The 19,656-nt window shown below is 45.6% G+C and overlaps 1 protein-coding gene across 1 annotated transcript in view; it reads left to right on the top strand.

Moving 5' to 3' along the window:
* The window catches only part of LOC140453987 (ankyrin repeat and death domain-containing protein 1A-like), a 58,844-nt gene that overhangs the window by 25,267 nt on the left and 13,921 nt on the right, over positions 1 to 19,656 (top strand). The window contains exons 8-10 of the mRNA XM_072548896.1: positions 3,659 to 3,751; positions 6,635 to 6,733; positions 17,637 to 17,732. Coding sequence (XP_072404997.1) covers positions 3,659 to 3,751; positions 6,635 to 6,733; positions 17,637 to 17,732 — 288 coding nt within the window. The remainder of the gene's footprint in view (positions 1 to 3,658; positions 3,752 to 6,634; positions 6,734 to 17,636; positions 17,733 to 19,656) is intronic.

The following is a 19,656-nucleotide window of genomic DNA, read 5'->3' as shown; positions in this document are numbered from 1 at the left end:
AAGATGATTAGGGGTTTAGATAGGGTTGACCATGAGAACCTTTTTCCACGTATGGAGTCAGCTATTACAAGGGGGCATAGCTTTAAATTAAGGGGTGGTAGGTATAGGACAGATGTTAGGGGTAGATTCTTTACTCAGCGAGTCGTGAGTTCATGGAATGCCCTGCCAGTAGCAGTGGTGGACTCTCCCTCTTTATGGGCATTTAAACGGGCATTGGATAGGCATATGGAGGATAGTGGGCTAGTGTAGGTTAGGTGGGCTTGGATCGGCGCAACATCGAGGGCCGAAGGGCCTGTACTGCGCTGTATTCTTCTATGTTCTATGTTCTATGATTCAGATACCTTGGTAATTGGGGCCCATTCTGGAGTAGGTAGAATCTCTAAAGCAGGATGGTGTACACTGAACCAGAGCTGTGCCAGTATCCTGGGGGGGGGGGGGATGGTTTGCTAATGCTTTTCAGAAAGATTTAAACTAATTCAGCAGAGGGAAGGCAACTGGAATTGTAGCTCCAGTGTACAGGAGGTTGAGAGTAGTAAGGTCATGAATAAGGTTTCAAGGTCGCAGGAGTGTGGCAGCAGGCAGGAAGGTGGTTTGAAGTGTGTCTACTTCAACGCCAGGAGCATCCGGAATAAGGTGGGTGAACTTGCAGCATGGCTTGGTACCTGGGACTTTGATGTTGTGGCTGTTTTGGAGACATGGATGGAGCAGGGACAGGAATGGTTGTTGCAGGGGTGGGGTTTAGATGTTTCAGTAGGAACAGGGAAGGTGGTAAAAGAGGGGGTGGTGTGACATTGTTAGTCAAGGTCAGTATTATGGCGGCAGAAAGGACGTTTGATGAGGACTTGTCTACTGAGGTAGTATAGGCTGAGGTTACAAACAGGAAAGGAGAGGTCACCCTGTTGGGAGTTTTCAAAAGACCTCTGAAAAGTTCCGGAAATGTAGAGGAAAGGATAGCAAAGGTGGATAGGAGTGAAAGTAACAGGGTAGTTGTTATGGGGGCTTTAACTTTCCTAACATTGACTGGAAATAGTTCGAGTACCTTAGATAGGTCAGTTTTTGTCCAATGTGTGCAGGAGGGTTTCCTGACACAGTATGTAGACAAGACCACATTAGATTTGGTACTGGGTAATGGGCCTGGCCAGGTACTGGATTTAGAGGTAGGTGACCACTTTGATAATAGTGAGCACAGTTTGGTTAAGCTTACCTTAGTGATGGAAATGGACAGGTATATACTGCAGGTCAAGATTTATAGCTGAAGGGAAGGCAATTATGATGCAATGAGGCAAGATTTAGGATGGGGAAGGAAACTGCAGGGGATGGGCACAATTAAAATATGGAGCTTATTCAAGGAACAGCGACTGCGTGTCCTTGATAAGTATGTACCTGTCAGGCAGGGAGGGAGTGGTCGAGCGAGGGAACCGTAGTTTACTAAAGACGTTGAATCTCTTGTCAAGAAGAAGAAGGAGGTTTACATAAAGATGAAATGGCTTGAGTGTTATAGGTTAGCTAGGAAGGACCAAAAGAGAGGGCTAAGAGGAGCCAGGAGGGACATGAGAGGTCTTTGCCAGGTAGGATCAAGAATCTATAGGTATGTCAGTACTAAAAGAATGACTAAAGTAAGATTAGGGCCAATCAAAGATAGTAGTGGGAAGATGTGTGTGGAGTCCAAAGAGATAGGAGAGGTGCTAAATGAATGTCTTTTTCCTGTGTGAACACTGATGAAAAATAATGTTGTCGAGGAGAATACTGAGATACATGTTACTAGACTAGATGGGATTCAGGTTCACAAGGAGGAGGTGTTAGCAATTCTGGAAATTGTGAAAATAGATAAGTCCCCTGGGCTGGATGGGATTTATCCTAGGATTCTCTGGGAAGCCAGGGAGGATATTATCAAGCTTTTAGCTTTGATCTTTATGTCATCATTGGCGACAGGAATAGTACCAACAGATTGGAGGGTAGCAAACATTGTCCCCTTGTCAAGAAGGGGAGTAGAGACAATCCTGGTAATTATAGACCAGTGAGCCTTACTTTGAAAGGGTTATAAGAGATAGGATTTATAATCATCTAGAAAAGAATAATTTGATTAGGGATAGTCAGCACTGTTTAGTCAGCACGGTTTTGTGAAGGGTAGGTCGTGCCTCACAAACTTTATTGAGTTCTTTGAGAAGGTGACCAAACAGGTGAATGAGGGTAAAGCACTTGATGTGGTGTAAAGTGTTTGATAAAGTTCCCCAAGGTAGGCTACTGCAGAAAATATGGAGGCATGGGATTGAGGGTGATTTAGTGGTTTGGATCAGATATTGGCTAGCTGAAAGAAGACAGAGGGTGGTGGTTGATGGGAAATGTTCATCCTGGAGTTCAGTTATTAGTGGTGGAGTGCAAGGATTTGTTTTAGGTCCACTGCTATTGGTCATTTTTATAAATGACCTGGATGAGGGCGTAGAAGGATGGATTAATAAATTTGTGGATGACACTAAAGTTGGTGGAGTTGTGGACAGTGCAGAAGGATGTTGCAGGTTACATATGGGCATAGATAAGCTGCAGAGCTGGGCTGAGAAGTGGTAATTGGAGTTTAGTGCAGAAAAGTGTGAGGTGATTCACTTTGGAAGGAGAAACAGGAATAAAGAGTATTGGGCTATTGGTAAGATTCTTGATTGTGTGGATGAGCAGAGAGATCTTGGTGTACGTGGACAAAGATCCACGCAAGTTGCCACCCAGGTTGACAGGGTTGTTAAGAAGGCATATGGTGGGTTAGCTTTTGTTAGCAGAGGGATTGAGTTTCAGAGCCATGAGGTCATGTTACAGCTGGACAAAACTCTAGTGTGGCTGCACTTGGGAATATTACATACAGTTCTGGTTGCCGCATTATGGGAGGACGTGGAAGCATTGGAAAGGGTGCAGAGGAGATTTACTCAGATGTTGCCTGGTATGGAGGAAAGGTCTTAGGATGAAAGGCTGAGGGACTTGAGGCTGTTTTCGTTAGAGAGAAGAAGGTTAACAGATTACTTAATAGAGACATACAAGATGATCAGAGGATTAGATAGGGTGGACAGTGAGAGCATTTTTCCTTAGCACAAGGGGACACAGCTTTAAACTGAGGGAAGATAGATATAGGACAGATGTCAGATGTAGATTCTTTACTCAGTGAGTAAGGGTGTGGAACGCACTGCCTGCAACAGTGGTAGACTCGCCAACTTCAAGGGCATTTAAATGGGCATTGGACATACACATGGATGAAAACAGAATAGTGCAGGATAGGTGGGTTTCAAATTGGAATCGGTTTCACAGGTCGTGCAACATCGAGGGCTGAAGGGCCTGTACTGCACTGTAGTGTTCTATTGTCCATGAAGCATTAGAGATTGACCAGTGTTATTTCTGAAAAGCAGTAAAAGGATTTGGGGATACGATCCAGGAGCTGCAGAATGGTCAACCTGCTCTATCCTGGACACTACTTGTGTCCGCGGTGACACTTTGTATTAATCCACGCATCTTGAAGTTACCCTTTCACAGACTATGGGTCCAGTTCCCATTGCTTGGATATATGGATGTTTAAATGTGTCTGATTTGGTCTGACTTTCTGAGGGTAAGGTTAGAATATGAATAAAGAGGACTGTTTCACACACTGAGAATAACTGTCATTTTATCTTACCATTAACAGTTTGCCTGCCTCCATCTTGCAGTGAAACACGATTTTGCTCAGATTGTCAGGCTCCTGATAGCTGCTGGATGTGACATCAACATCGGTGACCACGTATGTTTTTGGGAATATTGGATACTGTGCACCTTTAATTCATACACTAAAAGCCAACTGGAGAGAAATGGTTAATAACTGAGTTCATTTTTAAAAAATCCAGCTTCGGATATTTTTCCTGTTTCAGTGAATGTCATAAAATGGGGAAGGAGGTGGATGAGAGGGCAATTATAAATCACAAAAATAAATCCCCCCCAGACTCCCCAAAGCCTGTCCACCATCTACAAGGCACAGATCAGGAGTGTGTGGGAATACTCCCCACTTGCCCTGGATGAGTACAGCTCCAATAACACTCAAGAAGCTTAATGCAATCAGGGACAAAGCAGCCCGCGTGATTGGTATTGCATCCACAAGCATCCATTTCCCTCCACCTCCGACATCAGCAGCATCAGTGTGTAATACCCACAAAAAGCACGACAGGAATTCACAACGATTCTTAGACAGTACCTTCAAAACCCACAACTACTTCCATCTAGAAGGACAAGGGTAGCAGATACATGGGAACAGCACCATCTTCAAGTTCCCCTCCAAGCCGCTCACCTTGCTGACTTGGAAACATATCACCGTTCCCTCAATGTTACTGGGTCACTAATGGCAGGGTGGGTCAACCCACAGCAGATGGGCTGCAGCAGTTTAAGAAGGGAGCTCACTACCATCTTCTCAAGGGCAACTAGGGGACGGGCAATACATGCTGGGCCCAGTCAGCAATATCCCAAATGAGTTCAACAAAAAAGGTCAACAGGTGTAGGCTGGAGGCTGGATTTAAGATCATAGCCGCGATGTTAATAAATAGCAGATCAGTCTCAAAGGGCCTTCTTGCCTCTTCATAATCCTTGTTCCCATGTTTGTATGATTTGTTTTCACGATGTAATCATCCAGTTTCTAGGCCCTGTTTGCTCCCCCAATTTGTTTTACAGTCATTTTTATTGTAATGTTCATTGGTGTACCTGCATCCGTTGATAATAAGTGGTGAAGACACTGATTTCTGGTTCTCATTCTTGGGTCAAGACTGCCCTGACATTTCTGTAATTAGGATTATTTTTGGACAGTTATCCTGAACAAAGCTATCAATCAACAGGTTGTGGTTTAGAGATCAGATCGTTTTTCAAAGACTGATCCTCTGTGCTCCAGCAGCGCTTCAGTGGGTTCATCTCCACTGGATCTTAAGCTTCAGGATAGATGTTGGTTATTTTATTTGAAGGGAATGTTGGGGTAGATTTGTACTGCTGCGTTCAAGTTTGAAATATGTATCAGTGCTCTGAAGGCCATTAACTTGTTAGTTAATCACTGAGAGAATCTAATAGAACAATCAGGACCTAACTCAGAATTTACCTCAATTTGTTTGTTAAAATGATGCTGAAAATTCATGATGTTGTCATACAGTCATAGAGATGTATGGCATGGAAGCAGACCCTTCAGTCTTACCTGTCTGAGCCGACCAGATATCCTAACCTAATCTACTCCCATTTGTTCAACACTTGGCCCATGCCCCTCTAAACCCTTCCTGTTCATCTATCCATCCAGATGTCTTTTTAAAGGTGGTAATAGTCCCAGCCTCGAGCTCATTCCATACACACATCATCCCCCCCCCCCCCCCCCCCCCCCCACCCTTAGAACCCTTGTAAAACCTACCCCTCTCACCCTAAACCTATCCCCTCTAGTTCTGGACTCACCCACCCCAGGGAAAAGACCTTATTTATTTACCCTATCCATGCCCCTCATGATTTTGTAAACCTCTGTAAGATCACCCCTCAGCCTCCGATACTCCAGGGAAAACAGCCCCAGCCTGTTCAGCCTCTCCCTTTAGCTCAAACCCTTCTGCGTTACACTTGGCACATTATGTTTTTTTATATTTATTCATAGGATGTGGGCAATGTTGTCCCAGCCAGTATTTATTGCCCAGCCCTAATTAGCCCGAAGCCAGCTAAAATTGAGCCACATTGCTGTCATGTGTAGGCCAGACCTTCCCTGAAGGACATTGGTGAACAGATGGGTTTTTACAACAATTGATAGTGGTTACATGGTTGCTATTAGGCTAGTTTTTTATACCAGTTTTTTATTGAACTCAAATTTGACCATTTGATCTGCAGATCATTAGCCTATTCCAGTGACATTACCATTAATCTGTTCACATGCATCTCGCAACCATTGTTCATGAGAAAGGTGGAAGGATTACAGGGAGAATCTGGGTATTCTTTCACAAGAATAATAAAAACTGACTTTTAATAATGCAACAACTCAGAAATGGCTAGAGATTTATCCTCAGGTAGTTTCAAAAACCGTTATGATTCGTCAAAATCGTTTACAATGCTGCCTGTATAAAGATAATGGTGGCACACTGAAACTAGTACATCATAAAAAGTTTGATTGACAGTGTTTGGACTCAGAGTTCAGGTCGGAAAATCCGCTGTAATGTGTGTTTATGTCTGTGTCTGTTGTCTGTAATAAGGTAATGCACATCTATTATGCATAAAGCCACAATATACATGCTTCTAATTAGCCTCCCTCAAATGAATATCACTGTAATCCTTGTCCTGAATATGTGAGAGTGTGTGAAATGGACAATCCTGCAATTTATGTACCTATAATAAATGTGCTTCAGTCCTCTTTTTCTATTCCATCCATCCAGCTTTCCCATTTTCAGGCACATTAGGACTAATTATCCCTCTCTTTCTTTTGTTGTGTGCAGCCTAGTGATTCAAACGGCCAGCCTATTTTACACTTTGCACAGTCTGCCTGTGCAGTACCTGAAACAGGGTAACTTGAGAATGGCCTCTGTGGTAGCTGAGAGATGTGCTGCACATGGGCATTGCATGCAGCTTAGAGGAACCATTGCTTTGGATATTCTCTATGTCACGGGTGCTGTTTCCTTTCGATTTGCAGAGGCAGCAGAGTGCTTTACACCTGGCAGTGGAGAGGCGACAGCTCACAATTGTGGAGATGCTTCTCAAAGCCAACATTAATTTACAGCTTCAGGATAAGGTGAGGAGGAGCAATACAACTCCAAAACGTAACGGCGATTGGCAAAACCAGCATTTAAGATTCTGTCAGACTGTATGATACGTGAGCGCTGCAGACACTCGGATAACTGGTAGAGTTTTTAACACTGTGAACAAAGGCCCTCCAGCCTATCATGACCTGAATAGGTCATGAATCATGCATCTATTCAAATCCCATTTTGCTGCCCTTGGCCCATAGCCTTGAATGCTGTCTTGGGTCAAATTCTCATCTGAATACTCCTTAAAAACCTCCCGGGTTCTGCCTCTACTGCCCTTATAGGCAATGAATTCCAGATTGCCACTACCCTATGGTATCTGATTTTTGTCTTCAAATTCCCTTTAAAACCTCCCTTGCCATACATTAAGACTGTGTCAAACACTAAAAAAGCTGGAGAAACTCAGCAGAACTGGCAACAAGAGTTAACGTTTCAAGTCTGGTATGACTCTTAATACTTACAAAGACAGAAATGTGCTCCCTGAGTATTGACCCTTCTATTAAAGGGAAAGATTTCTCCCTATCCATTTGATCTATGTCCCTCATGTCATTAAGCACCTCCTCGCTCTTGTCTTCAGTGCCTTGATTAATAAAAGCAAGTATCTTGTATGCCTTCTGCACCACCTTATGTACTTGTTCTGCTGCCTTCAAGGATCTTGGGACATACAAACTGAGCTCCATAAGATAATGGAGCAGAATTAGTTCATTTGGCCCATCAAATCTCCTCCACCATTCAATCAACCCCCATTCTCCCGCCTTCCCTCCCTCCACTCACTCATCAAGAACCTCCCTCCCTCCCTCTCTGTCTTAAATACACTCAATGACCTGGCCTCCACAGACCTCTGTAGCAATGACTGACCATCCCCATCGGCTCCTCTTCTCAGTTCTAAGGGCTCTTCCTTCATTCTGAGGCTGTGCTCTTTTGTTCTAGTCTTTCTTACTCCAGCCATAGAGTCAAAGAGATGTACAGCACCGAAACAGACCCTCTGACCTAACCCGTCCATAACAATCACACAGCATCAATAAATCTAGTACCATTTGCCAGCATTTGCCCATATCTCTCGATGAGAAAGGGAGGACTGCAGATGCTGGAGAGTCAGAGTTGAAAAGTATGGAACTGGAAAAAGCACAGCAGATCAGGCAGCATCTGTAGAGCAGGAGAGTTGACAATTCGAGGATCACTCCGTCATTCTGATGAAGCACTTATGCCTGAATTGTCGACTGTCCTGTTCTTTGGATGCTGCCTGATCTGCTGTGCTTTTACCAACATCATGTTTTTGACCCATTCCCTTCCAAACCATTCATACCCCATCCAATTCCTTTTAAATGTTGTAATTGTACCAGCCTCCATCACTTCCTCTGGCAGCTCATTCTCTACATGCAAAATGTTGCCCTTTCGGTCCCTTTTAAATCTTTCCCCTCTCACCTTAAACCTATGCCCTCTAGGTTTGGACTCCCCCACCCCAGGGGAACGACCTTGTCTATTCACCCTATCATGTCATCATGATTTAATAAACCTGTATAAGATCACCTCTCGGCCTCCAATGCTCCGAGGAAAATAGCCCCAGTCTGTCTCTCCCTATAGTTTGGGTAATATGCTTGTAAATATTTTCTGAACCCTTTCACATTTTACAACATCCTTCCTGTAGCTGGGAGACTAGAATTGCACACAGTATTCCAAAAGTGGCTTAACCAATCTCCTATACAGCTGCAACATGACCTCCCAACTCTGTGTTCAATGTACTGCCATCCATTGCACCCCCTAACTCCTGCAAACTTCTCATTGTCTCTAACTGCCACTCGAACTGATCCACGCGATCCGATAGGATTGCAACCAAACACAGTTCCTGCAGACATAATCATCAGTAACGTGGAATCTTTCCTTAATCTTCCGCATCCAACAAGAAGAGCACATCACTCTAATAACAATCGACTGAACCAGAAAATAGCAGAGTCATACTGTTCTGAAAAGACTGCTCCAGGCTAGCTTAGTACCTCTGCTTTTATATGTTTAAACTTTAATCAAGAGACAGATCTCAATAAAAACATATAATTAAAAAACCCACTCTATTCACTTGCAGATATACAAAATGGAAATAGTAAGGTTATATTTCAAACCTGGTCAGTTAGCTGTCCCCTCCTGTGAGCTTCCCCACACAGTTTCCTAGAAGGTCAGCTGTGAATTTCAGTGATAGTTTGTTTTCTTTAGAACAAACTCCAATGTCCAGAGATGCTTGCAGCCAAACAGCAAAGGCAGCAGCTATGCAGGTTACTGCTGGGTCAGACAACATCGAGTCAGAGAGATGGACAGTATGGAAACAGACCCTTCGATCCAACCCATCCATGCTGACCCAGATATCCCAACCCAATCCGGTCCCACCTGCCAGCACCCAGCCCATATCCCTCCAAACCCTTCCTATTCATATACCCATCCAAATGCCTCTTAAATGCAATAATTGTATCAGCCTCCACCACTTCCTCTGGCAGCTCATTCCATACACGCACCACCTTAGAGGTTAAAAAGTTGCCCTTTAGGTCCCTTTTATATCTTTCCCCTCACACCCTAAACCTATGCCCTCTAGTTCTGGACTCCCCCACCCCAGGGAAAAGACTTTGCCTATTTACCCTATCCATGCCCCTCATAATTTTGTAAACCTCTATAAGGTCACCCCTCAGCCTCCGACGCTCCAGGGAAAACAGCCCCAGCCTGTTCAGCCTCTCCCTGTAGCTCAAATCCTCCAAACCTGGCAACATCCTTGTAAATCTTTTCTGAACCCTTTTAAGTTTCACAACATCCTCCTGATAGGAAGGAGACCAGAATTGTACGCAATATTCCAAAATTCGCCCAACCAATGACCTGTACAGCCGCAACATGACCTCCCAACTCCTGTACTCAATACTCTGACCAATAAAGGAAAGCATACCAAACACCACCTTCACTATCCTATCTACCTGGGACTCCACTTTCAAGGACCTATGAACCTGCACTCCAAGGTCTCTTTGTTCAGCAACACTCCCTGGGACCTTACCATTAAGTGTATAAGTCCTGCTAAGATTTGCTTTTCCAAAATGCAGCACCTCGCATTTATCTAAATTAAACTCCATCTGCCACGTCTCAGCCCATTGGCCCATCTGGTCCAGATCCTGTTGTAATCTGAGGTAACCCTCTTCACTGTCCACTACACCTCCAATTTTGGTGTCATCTGCAAACTTACTAACTGTACCTCTTATACTCACATCCAAATCATTTATGTAAATGACAAAAGGTAGAGGGCCCAACACCGATCCTTGTGGCACTCCACTGGTCACAGGCCTCCAGTCTGAAAAACAATCCTCCACTACCACCCTCTGTCTTCTACCTTTGAGCCAGTTCTGTATTCACATGGCTAGTTTTCCCTGTATTCCATGAGATCTAACCTTGCTAACCAGTCTCCCATGGGGAACCTTGTCGAACACCTTACTGAAGATCACATCCACTGCTCTGCCCTCATCAATCCTCTTTGTTACTTCTTTAAAAAATCAAGTTTGTGAGACATGATTTCCCACGCACAAAGCCATGTTGACTATCCCTAATCAGTCCTTGCCTTTCCAAATACATGTACATCCTGTCCCTCAGGATTCCCTCCAACAACTTGCCCACCACCGACGTCAGGCTCATCGGTCTATAGTTCCCTGGCTTGTCTTTACCGCCCTTCTTAAACAATGGCACCACATTTGCCAACCTCCAGTCTTCCGGCACCTCACCTGTGACTATCAATGATACAAATATCTCAGCAAGAGGCCCAGCAATCACTTCTCTAGCTTCCCACAGAGTTCTCGGGTACACCTGATCAGGTTCCAAAACAACATCCCAGCTTATAAAACATTAATTACTGCTCCTAGAATTTGAGGAAATCAGCTCCAACACTGAAAAATACCTTAAAAAAAAGCAGCTTTTCCTCTCACAACTTTTTCCAGTCCTCCATCTTAAACATCTTCTCCAAGTCCACTCTATCCAGGCCTGTGAGTTTTAATCAAATCCCCTCGTGTCCTTCTAAACTCCACTGTGTACAGACCAGAGTCCTCTACTGCTCCTCATATGACAAGCCCTTCATCCCCAGGATCATTTTTGTAAACCTCCGCTGGACCATCTCCAATGCCAGCACATTCTTCCTTAGAAACAGAGCCCAAAACTGCTCACAGTATTCCAAATGTGTTGTGACCAGTTCAGCGCTACATCTTTGTTCTTGTATTCTAACTCTCTTGAAATGAATGCTAACATTGCATTTGCCTTCCTAACTGCTAACCAAATCTGCATGTTAACCTTAAGAGAATCCTGGACTGGACTTGTAAATCTCCTTATGCTTCAGATTTCTGAAGCCTTTCTCCATTTAGAAAATAATCTTCTTCCCAGCACAGTACATAACCTCACACTTTCCCATGTCATATTCCATCTGCCTCTTCTTTGCCTACTCTTCTAGCCTGTCCAAGTTCATCTGCAGCCTCCCTGCTTCCTCAGCACGATCTGTCCCTCCATCTGTCTTTGTGTTCCCTTGATACTCTTTACTTCCCAATGTCCTACTTCTTAATGCGTATTCCCTTACCTTGTTAGCCCTCTCAAAATGCATCACCTCACACTTTTCCAGTTCTATTTGCCAAAGTTCAGCTTAATCTGACCAGCCATTTATATCATCCTGTTAACGGAAGCTTTCTTTCTGGCTATTTAGTGCACCACCAATTTTCATGTCATTTGCAAATGTATTGATCATATCTCATACATTCATGTCTAGATCATTAATGTACACCACAAACAACAAGGGACTCAACACCAAATGCTGGGGGAATGGCATTGGGCACAGGCTCCTACTCACTAAGAACACCCCTCTGCTTCCTCCCATTAAGCCAGTTCTGGTTCCAGTTTCCCAAATTATCCTGGATCCTGTGGTTTGTTAGTTTCTTAACTACTTTACTATGGAATACCTTGTCAAAAACCATTGAGTTTAAGTCTGCCCTCATCTACACACTTAGTCACCTGCTCGAAACATTCAATCAAAAATAAGTTAGAAATGATCTCCCCCTGACAAGGCTATACTGACTATTCGAATTAATTCTTGCCTCTCCAAGTATTCATGTTATCATCTATTATAGTCTGAGGAATTCCTGAGACCGAACAGAATGCAGGAATAGGTGAATGGAAATGTTAATTGGCTATGAATTGATTGTATAAAAATGGTGAATGTATTAATTATTGGGGTGAGAGTTTTATAAAGTGTGGTGAACCGAAATGAAGCTCTCATTAAAAGTGTGGGTTTGATAGTGTTGTTAAGGTGTATGGTGTTTTGGCTATCATTGACGGGGGATTGTGTTTGAGAGCTGTGAGCCTTTGCTGCAACTCTACAAAGCCCTGGGTAGACCACACTTGGAATAATGTGTCCAGTTCTGGTTGCCTCATTATTGAAAGGACATAGATGCTTTAGAGAAGGTGCAGAGGAGGTTTACCAGGATGCTGCCTGGATTGGAGGGCTTCTGGATTAGTGATGCTGGAAGAGCACAGAAGTTCAGGCAGCATCCAAGTAGCTTCGAAATCGACGTTTCGGGCAAAAGCCCTTCATCAGGAATAAAGGCAGTGAGCCTGAAGTGTGGAGAGATAAGCTAGAGGAGGGTGGGGGTGGGGAGAAAGTAGCATAGATTACAATGGGTGAGTGGGGGAGGGGATGAAGGGTGATAGGTCAAGGAGGAGAGGGTGGAGTGGATAGGTGGAAAAGGAGATAGGCAGGTCGGACAACTCCGGACAAGTCATGGGGACAGTTACTGAGCTGGAAGTTTAGAACGAGGGTGAGGTGGGGGAAGGGGAAATGAGGAAACTGGTGAAGTCCACAATGATGCCCTGGGGTTGAAGTGTTCCGAGGCGGAAGATGAGGCGTTCTTCCTCCAGGTGTCTGGTGGTGAGGGAGCGGCGGTGAAGGAGGCCCAGGACCTCCATGTCCTCGGCAGAGTGGGAGGGGGAGTTGAAATGTTGGGCCACGGGGCGGTGTGGTTGATTGGTGTGGGTGTCTCGGAGATGTTCCCTAAAGCGCTCTGCTAGGAGGCGCCCAGTCTCCCCAATGTAGAGGAGACCGCATCGGGAGCAACGGATTCAATAAATGATATTAGTGGATGTGCAGGTGAAACTTTGATGGATGTGGAAGGCTCCTTTCGGGCCTTGGATAGAGGTGAGGGAGGAGGTGTGGGCACAGGTTTTACAGTTCCTGCGGTGGCAGGGGAAAGTGCCAGAATGGGAGGGTGGGTTGTTTGTGGCGTGGACCTTCCAGGTAGTCACGGAGGGAATGGTCTTTGCGGAAGGCGGAAAGGGGTGGGGAGGGAAATATATCCCTGGTAGTGGGGTCTGTTTGGAGGTGGCGGAAATGTCGGCGGATGATTTGGTTGATGCGAAGGCTGGTAGGGTGGAAGGTGAGCACCAGGGGGGTTCTGTCCTTGTTACGGTTGGAGGGGTGGGATCTGAGGGCGGAGGTGCGGGATGTGGACGAGATGTGTTGGAGGGCATCTTTAACCACGTGGGAAGGGAAATTGCGGTCTCTAAAGAAGGAGGCCATCTGGTGTGTTCTGTGGTGGAACTGGTCCTCCTGGGAGCAGATCCGGCGGAGGCGGAGGAATTGGGAATACGGGATGGCATTTTTGCAAGAGGTAGGTTGGGAAGAGGTATAATCCAGGTAGCTGTGGGAGTCGGTGGGTTTGTAAAAAATGTCAGTGTCAAGTCGGTTGTCATTAATGGAGATGGAGAGATCCAGGAAGGGGAGGGAGGTGTCAGAGTTAGTCCAGGTAAATTTAAGGCCAGGGTGGAATGTGTTGGTGAAGTTGATGAATTGCTCAACCTCCTCACGGGAGCACGAGGTGGCGCCAATGCAGTCATCAATATAGCGGAGGAAGAGGTGGGGAGTGGTGCCGGTGTAATTACGGAAGATCAACTGTTCTACGTAGCCAACAAAGAGACAGGCTTAGCTGGGGCCCATACGTGTGCCCATGGCTACCCCTTTGGTCTGGAGGAAGTGGGAGGATTCAAAGGAGAAATTGTTAAGGGTGAGGACCAGTTCGGCCAAACGAATGAGAGTGTCAGTGGAAGGGTACTGTTGGGAAGTCTGGAGAGGAAAAAGTGGAGGGCTTGGAGGCCCTGGTCATGGCGGATGGAGGTGTAGAGGGATTGGATATCCGTGGTGAAGATGAGGCATTGGGGGCTGGGGAAACGGAAGTCTTGGAGGAGGTGGAGGGCGTGGGTGGTGTCTCGAACGTATGTGGGGAGTTCCTGGACTAGGGGGGATAGGACAGTGTCGAGGTAGATTGGAGGGCTTGTCTTACGAAGCCAGGTTGAGTGAACTTGTGCTTTTCACAAGGAGAGTAGAAGGAAGAGAGGTGACTTGATAGAGCTGTACAAGGTAATGAGAGGCAGAGATAGAGAAGATAGACAGAGACTTTTCCCCAGGGCAGAAACGGCTGTCACGAGGGGGCATAATTTTAAGGTGATTGGATGAAGGTATAGGGGAGATGTCAGAGGGAGGTTCTTTACACAGAGTGGTGGGTGTGTGGAATGCACTCCCAGTGGTGGTAGTAGAGTCAGAGACTGTTGGACAAGCACATGGACAGCAGTAAATTGAGGGGTGTGTGGGTTAGATTGATCTCAGATTAAGATAAATGGTCAGCACAACATCGTGGGCCGAAGGGTCTGTACTGTACCACTGTGGGCCGAAGGGCCTGGACTGTATCGCTGTGGGCCGAAGGGCCTGTACTGTACCGCTGTGGGCCGAAGGGCCTGTACTGTACCGCTGTGGGCAGAAGGGCCTGTACTGTATCGCTGTGGGCCGAAGGGCCTGTACTGTATCGCTGTGGGCCGAAGGGCCTGTACTGTACCGCTGTGGGCCGAAGGGCCTGTACTGTACCGCTGTGGGCCGAAGGGCCTGTACTGTACCGCTGTGGGCCGAAGGGCCTGTACTGTACCGCTGTGGGCAGAAGGGCCTGGACTGTACCGCTGTGGGCAGAAGGGCCTGGACTGTACCGCTGTGGGCAGAAGGGCCTGGACTGTACCGCTGTGGGCTGAAGGGCCTGGACTGTACCGCTGTGGGCTGAAGGGCCTGGACTGTACCGCTGTGGGCTGAAGGGCCTGGACTGTACCGCTGTGGGCCGAAGGGCCTGGACTGTACCACTGTGGGCCGAAGGGCCTGGACTGTACCGCTGTGGGCAGAAGGGCCTGGACTGTACCGCTGTGGGCTGAAGGGCCTGGACTGTACCACTGTGGGCTGAAGGGCCTGTACTGTACCACTGTGGGCAGAGGGCCTGTACTGTACCACTGTGGGCTGAAGGGCCTGTACTGTACCACTGTGGGCCGAAGGGCCTGGACTGTACCACTGTGGGCCGAAGGGCCTGGACTGTACCACTGTGGGCCGAAGGGCCTGGACTGTACCACTGTGGGCCGAAGGGCCTGGACTGTACCACTGTGGGCCGAAGGGCCTGTACTGTACCACTGTGGGCAGAAGGGCCTGGACTGTACCACTGTGGGCAGAAGGGCCTGGACTGTACCACTGTGGGCAGAAGGGCCTGGACTGTACCACTGTGGGCAGAAGGGCCTGGACTGTACCACTGTGGGCAGAAGGGCCTGGACTGTACCACTGTGGGCTGAAGGGCCTGGACTGTACCACTGTGGGCTGAAGGGCCTGGACTGTACCACTGTGGGCAGAAGGGCCTGTATTGTACCGAAGGGCCTGTACTGTACCACTGTGGGCTGAAGGGCCTGGACTGTACCACTGTGGGCCAAAGGGCCTGTATTGTACCGAAGGGCCTGTACTGTACCACTGTGGGCCAAAGGGCCTGTACTGTACCGCTGTGGGCAGAAGGGCCTGTACTGTGCTGTACTGTCGTATGTTTTAACTCTTAAAAACAATTATCCACAGTGAATGAGTTCCCACGCAATGATCTGTAAATTCACCCCTTGCCTTTATATGCTCCTTCCCTCAGCCATCGGTCTTGGAGACATGCAAAATTATTATACTCTTTATTTCTTCATTGTAAAGAGCCCCCAAGCACTTACTTACCTTCTGTGTTCGAGGGGGTGTCTCAATGACCTGCTGGTATAATTCTAGTTATGTTCCTTGAATTGAACTGAATTTATAGTCACATGTACCGAGGCCCAGTGAAAAGCTTTGTCTTGTGAGCAATACAGGCAGATCACAGAGTTAAGTAGCAAAGAGAGTAAATAACAGGTAAACAGCGCCAAAAACAAAAACACAGGGACAGGCGAATGCTAAGAGTTTGAGAGTCCATTCAGTATTCTAACAACAGTAGGGTAGAAACTGTTGTGAAACCGGCTGATGCGTGTGTTCAGGCTTCTGTACCCTCTCCCCGATGGTAGAGGTTGTAGAAAAACATTGCCAGGGTGGGATGGATCTTTGAGAATGCTGGCGGCCTTTCCTTGATAGCGGGGCCTGGTAGATGGATTCTATAGATGGGAGGTTGACCTTTGTGATTGTCCGAGCCGAGCTCACCACTCTCTGTAACCGTCCCCCATCTTGAATGGTACAGTTGCCATACCAGATAGTGATACATCCAGATAGAATGCTCTCGATGGCGCACCTATAAAAGTTGGCAAGGGTATTTGCCATCATGCCAAATTTCCTCAGCTGCCTGAGGAAGAAAAGATGTTGTCGAGCCTTTGTAACCAGTGCGTCCACATGGAGAGTCCAAGAAAGCTTGTTGTGGATGACCACTCCCAGGAGCTTGACACTCTCCACTCGTTCCCCCTCTGTGCTGTTAATGTGTAGGGGGCATGAGTAACATCCCGCTGAAAGTCAATAATGAGTTCCTTGGTTTTGCCGGCATTCAGAGCTAGGTTGTTCTCAGTGCGCTATTTTTCTAGGTCTTCAACCTCCTGTCTGTAGTCTGTTTCATCGCCATCTGAGATTTGACCAACTATGATGGTGTCATCAGCAAACTTGTAATGGCATTAGTCTGGTATTTGGCGACGCAGTCATGGGTATACAGTGAGTACAGTAGGGGGCTGAGTATGCACCCCTGGGGGGCTCCAGTGTTGAGGGTTAGTGAGGATGAAATATTGTCCCCAATCTTCACTGATTGTGGTCTGTGGGTCAGGAAACTGAGGATCCAGTTGCAGAGTGTGGGGCTTAGTCTGAGATCACTAAGTTTACTAATCAGTCTCGAGGGGACAATAGTGTTGAAGGCTGAACTGTAGTCAATAAGTAGGATTCTTGGTGTCAAGATGTTCTAGGGCAGAGTGAAAGGCAAGTGAAATGGCATCTGACGTGGATCTGATGGTTCGATAGGCAAATTGGAGTGGGTCAAGAGTCGTGGGGAGGCTGGAGTTGATTTAATGCCTTACTGGTTGCCTGGGACTGTTGGTCTGAATGACCTTAACTACAGGCAATGGAAGTGATAAAATCTGCAAAATGAGTTTGCCATATTTTCACTCGAACAGGTGATTGTGTGTGAAACCAATCATAAAATGAGAGTCAAAACAGTATTGATAAATTAAACTTGAAGTGAATCGCTCTAAAAAATCCCACGCTGCTGGCCAAGTTTAGTGATGAATTCCTGCCATTTACTCCCTATCAGCTTCCCACCATTGGAACCATCTAAGGGGCCTGATCTTCCTTGTATGCTGCCGTTTCAGTAACATTACCCTTTTATGTTTGTCGTCATAATTTTTTGTCACTTCTGTGGATATTGCCAAATGTAATTTCATGTAATTTTGTAACTGCCAAATGTAGCTGCAACTCAGCGCAGGTGAGTGGGTAGGTGGAACTTTTGACCTGCTGTTCCTTGTAACTCAGCGCCATTTCCCATCGGGCTGATGAAAGGTGGAGAACCATATGTCACAATGAAATGGAGTGACTTCTGACTTCATCTATAGCAGGGGAAGACAGCACTGGATCTCGCTGTGCGGAGCCAACATGCTGTTCTGATTGACATGATTATAAAAATGGAGAGGTTCAACGCAAGGAATCTGGTAAGTTTTCTTGAGGTGCAGTGTGCTGTGAATTTTCTAATGTGAGGCAGCAACTGCGGAGAGGATGGTGGGTGTGGAACAGACACTCTGGCTCATTGAGTATACCAAGAAATAAATTAGGGTCGAATCTGGGTGATTGTTTAGAAGGGGAGAAAAAGGACTTAAATTGTACAACTTATGATCTCTGGACAATAATGTCAATTTTAATATAGCAGTATCTAGTATCATGATTCATTGGCATGGTGCTCTGGAAATCAAGGCCACTATTCCCGGAATCATGTCAAATATGAAAATTGGATTAAACCACCAAATTGCCCAATTCTACCTGACTGTTTAATTCAGAATAAAAGAAAATGCGTACCTATTTTTTGTTTCATTTACAAGAAAATATCTGTTTGGCATAATTAAACTGGTTTTGACCAAATGCAAAAAAAAAATTGAATTGCTAATTTATAACTCCACAACTGAAACTTTTTATATATTGATACTTCTCATATAAATAACGGATGTTCGAAGAGAAAAAAGGTGTCATAAGTGGAGAAGGAAAACAAAAAAATCAGGGAATCGTGGTTCTGAATGGGAATACAGATAATGGTGAGTCCTGTAGGGATCTGTGATGGACACTCAATATTTTACAGTTTGTATCAATGACTTCCATGAGGGATTTGAAGGTTTGGTAGCTAAGTTTTCAGATGACACAAAAATAGGTAGGAAAGTTTGTTGTTAAGGTAATGTAACAAGGATGCTGACCAATATAGACAAAGGGGACAGGCAAAAATCCAGCAGAAGGAATATAATTTTATTTTAGATTAGATTACATTAGACTCTCTATAGTGTGGAAACAGGCCCTTCGGCCCAACAAGTCCACACCGACCCTCTTTGGTAGGAAGAATAAACAAACAGTATTATTTACACAGGGAACAACTGCAGAATTGTGAGGTGCAGAGGGGTCTATGTGGTCCGGTTTATATGAGTTCCGAAAATTTAGTATGCAGGTACAGCAAGCAATTGAGGAATTGAATATAAAAATTAGGAGGTTATGTTTAAGTTATACAGGGCACTTGTGAGACCACATTTTGAATACTGTGTGCAGTTTTGGTCAGAAGGATGTAAGTGCATTGGAGAATGTTCAAGATGGTTTTCTTTGATCTGGTCATAGAATGAGGGCTTACTGAGTGCACCAGAACTTATTGCATGCTTGTTTGATAGAATCATATAATTTTACAGTATGGAAAGAAGCCATTTGACTGATTGTGTCTGTATGGCTCCCAAAACAACCACCAAGCTAGTCTCCTTAGCCCTGTCTCCTTAGCTCTCTGAATTCATCCCTTTCAAACATATATCCAAATCTCTTCAACCCTCCTCTGAAATCTCCCAGGCAGTACATTCCAAATCCTGACAACTCTCTCAGTAAAGAAGTTTCTCATCATCTCACTCCTAGCTGTCTTACTGACAATCTTTAAATTGTGTCCCCTAGTTACTGACATACCAATTAATGGGAAATGGAATATCCTTCTTTACCCTGTTAACATTGTTCATAATTTTGAGCATCTCAATAAGGTCACCACTTTATTTTCTCTGCATATAGAGAATAAACCCAAACTCGCTAATCTTTCCTTGTATTTAAAATCCCTCATTCCTGGTGTAATTCCAGTAAATCTCCTTTGAACTCTCTCCAGAGCAGTAACGTCCTTCCTTAAATAAGGTGACCAGAACTGAACACAGTCCTCCAAATGTGGTCTGACTAATGATTTGCTTTTATACTCTATACCTTTATTTATAAATCCAAAGATCATAGAACTATCATAGATTCCCGACAGTGTGGAAACAGGCCATTTTCACCCCAACAAGTCCACACTGACCCTCCAAAGAGTAACCTACCCAAACCCATTCCTCTACCCTATTACTCTACGTTTACCCCTGG

This window comes from Chiloscyllium punctatum, chromosome 28 (assembly GCF_047496795.1).
Source record: "Chiloscyllium punctatum isolate Juve2018m chromosome 28, sChiPun1.3, whole genome shotgun sequence".
In the NCBI taxonomy this organism is placed as follows: Eukaryota; Metazoa; Chordata; class Chondrichthyes; order Orectolobiformes; family Hemiscylliidae; genus Chiloscyllium; species Chiloscyllium punctatum.
This window is presented reverse-complemented; position numbering and strand designations above follow the sequence as displayed.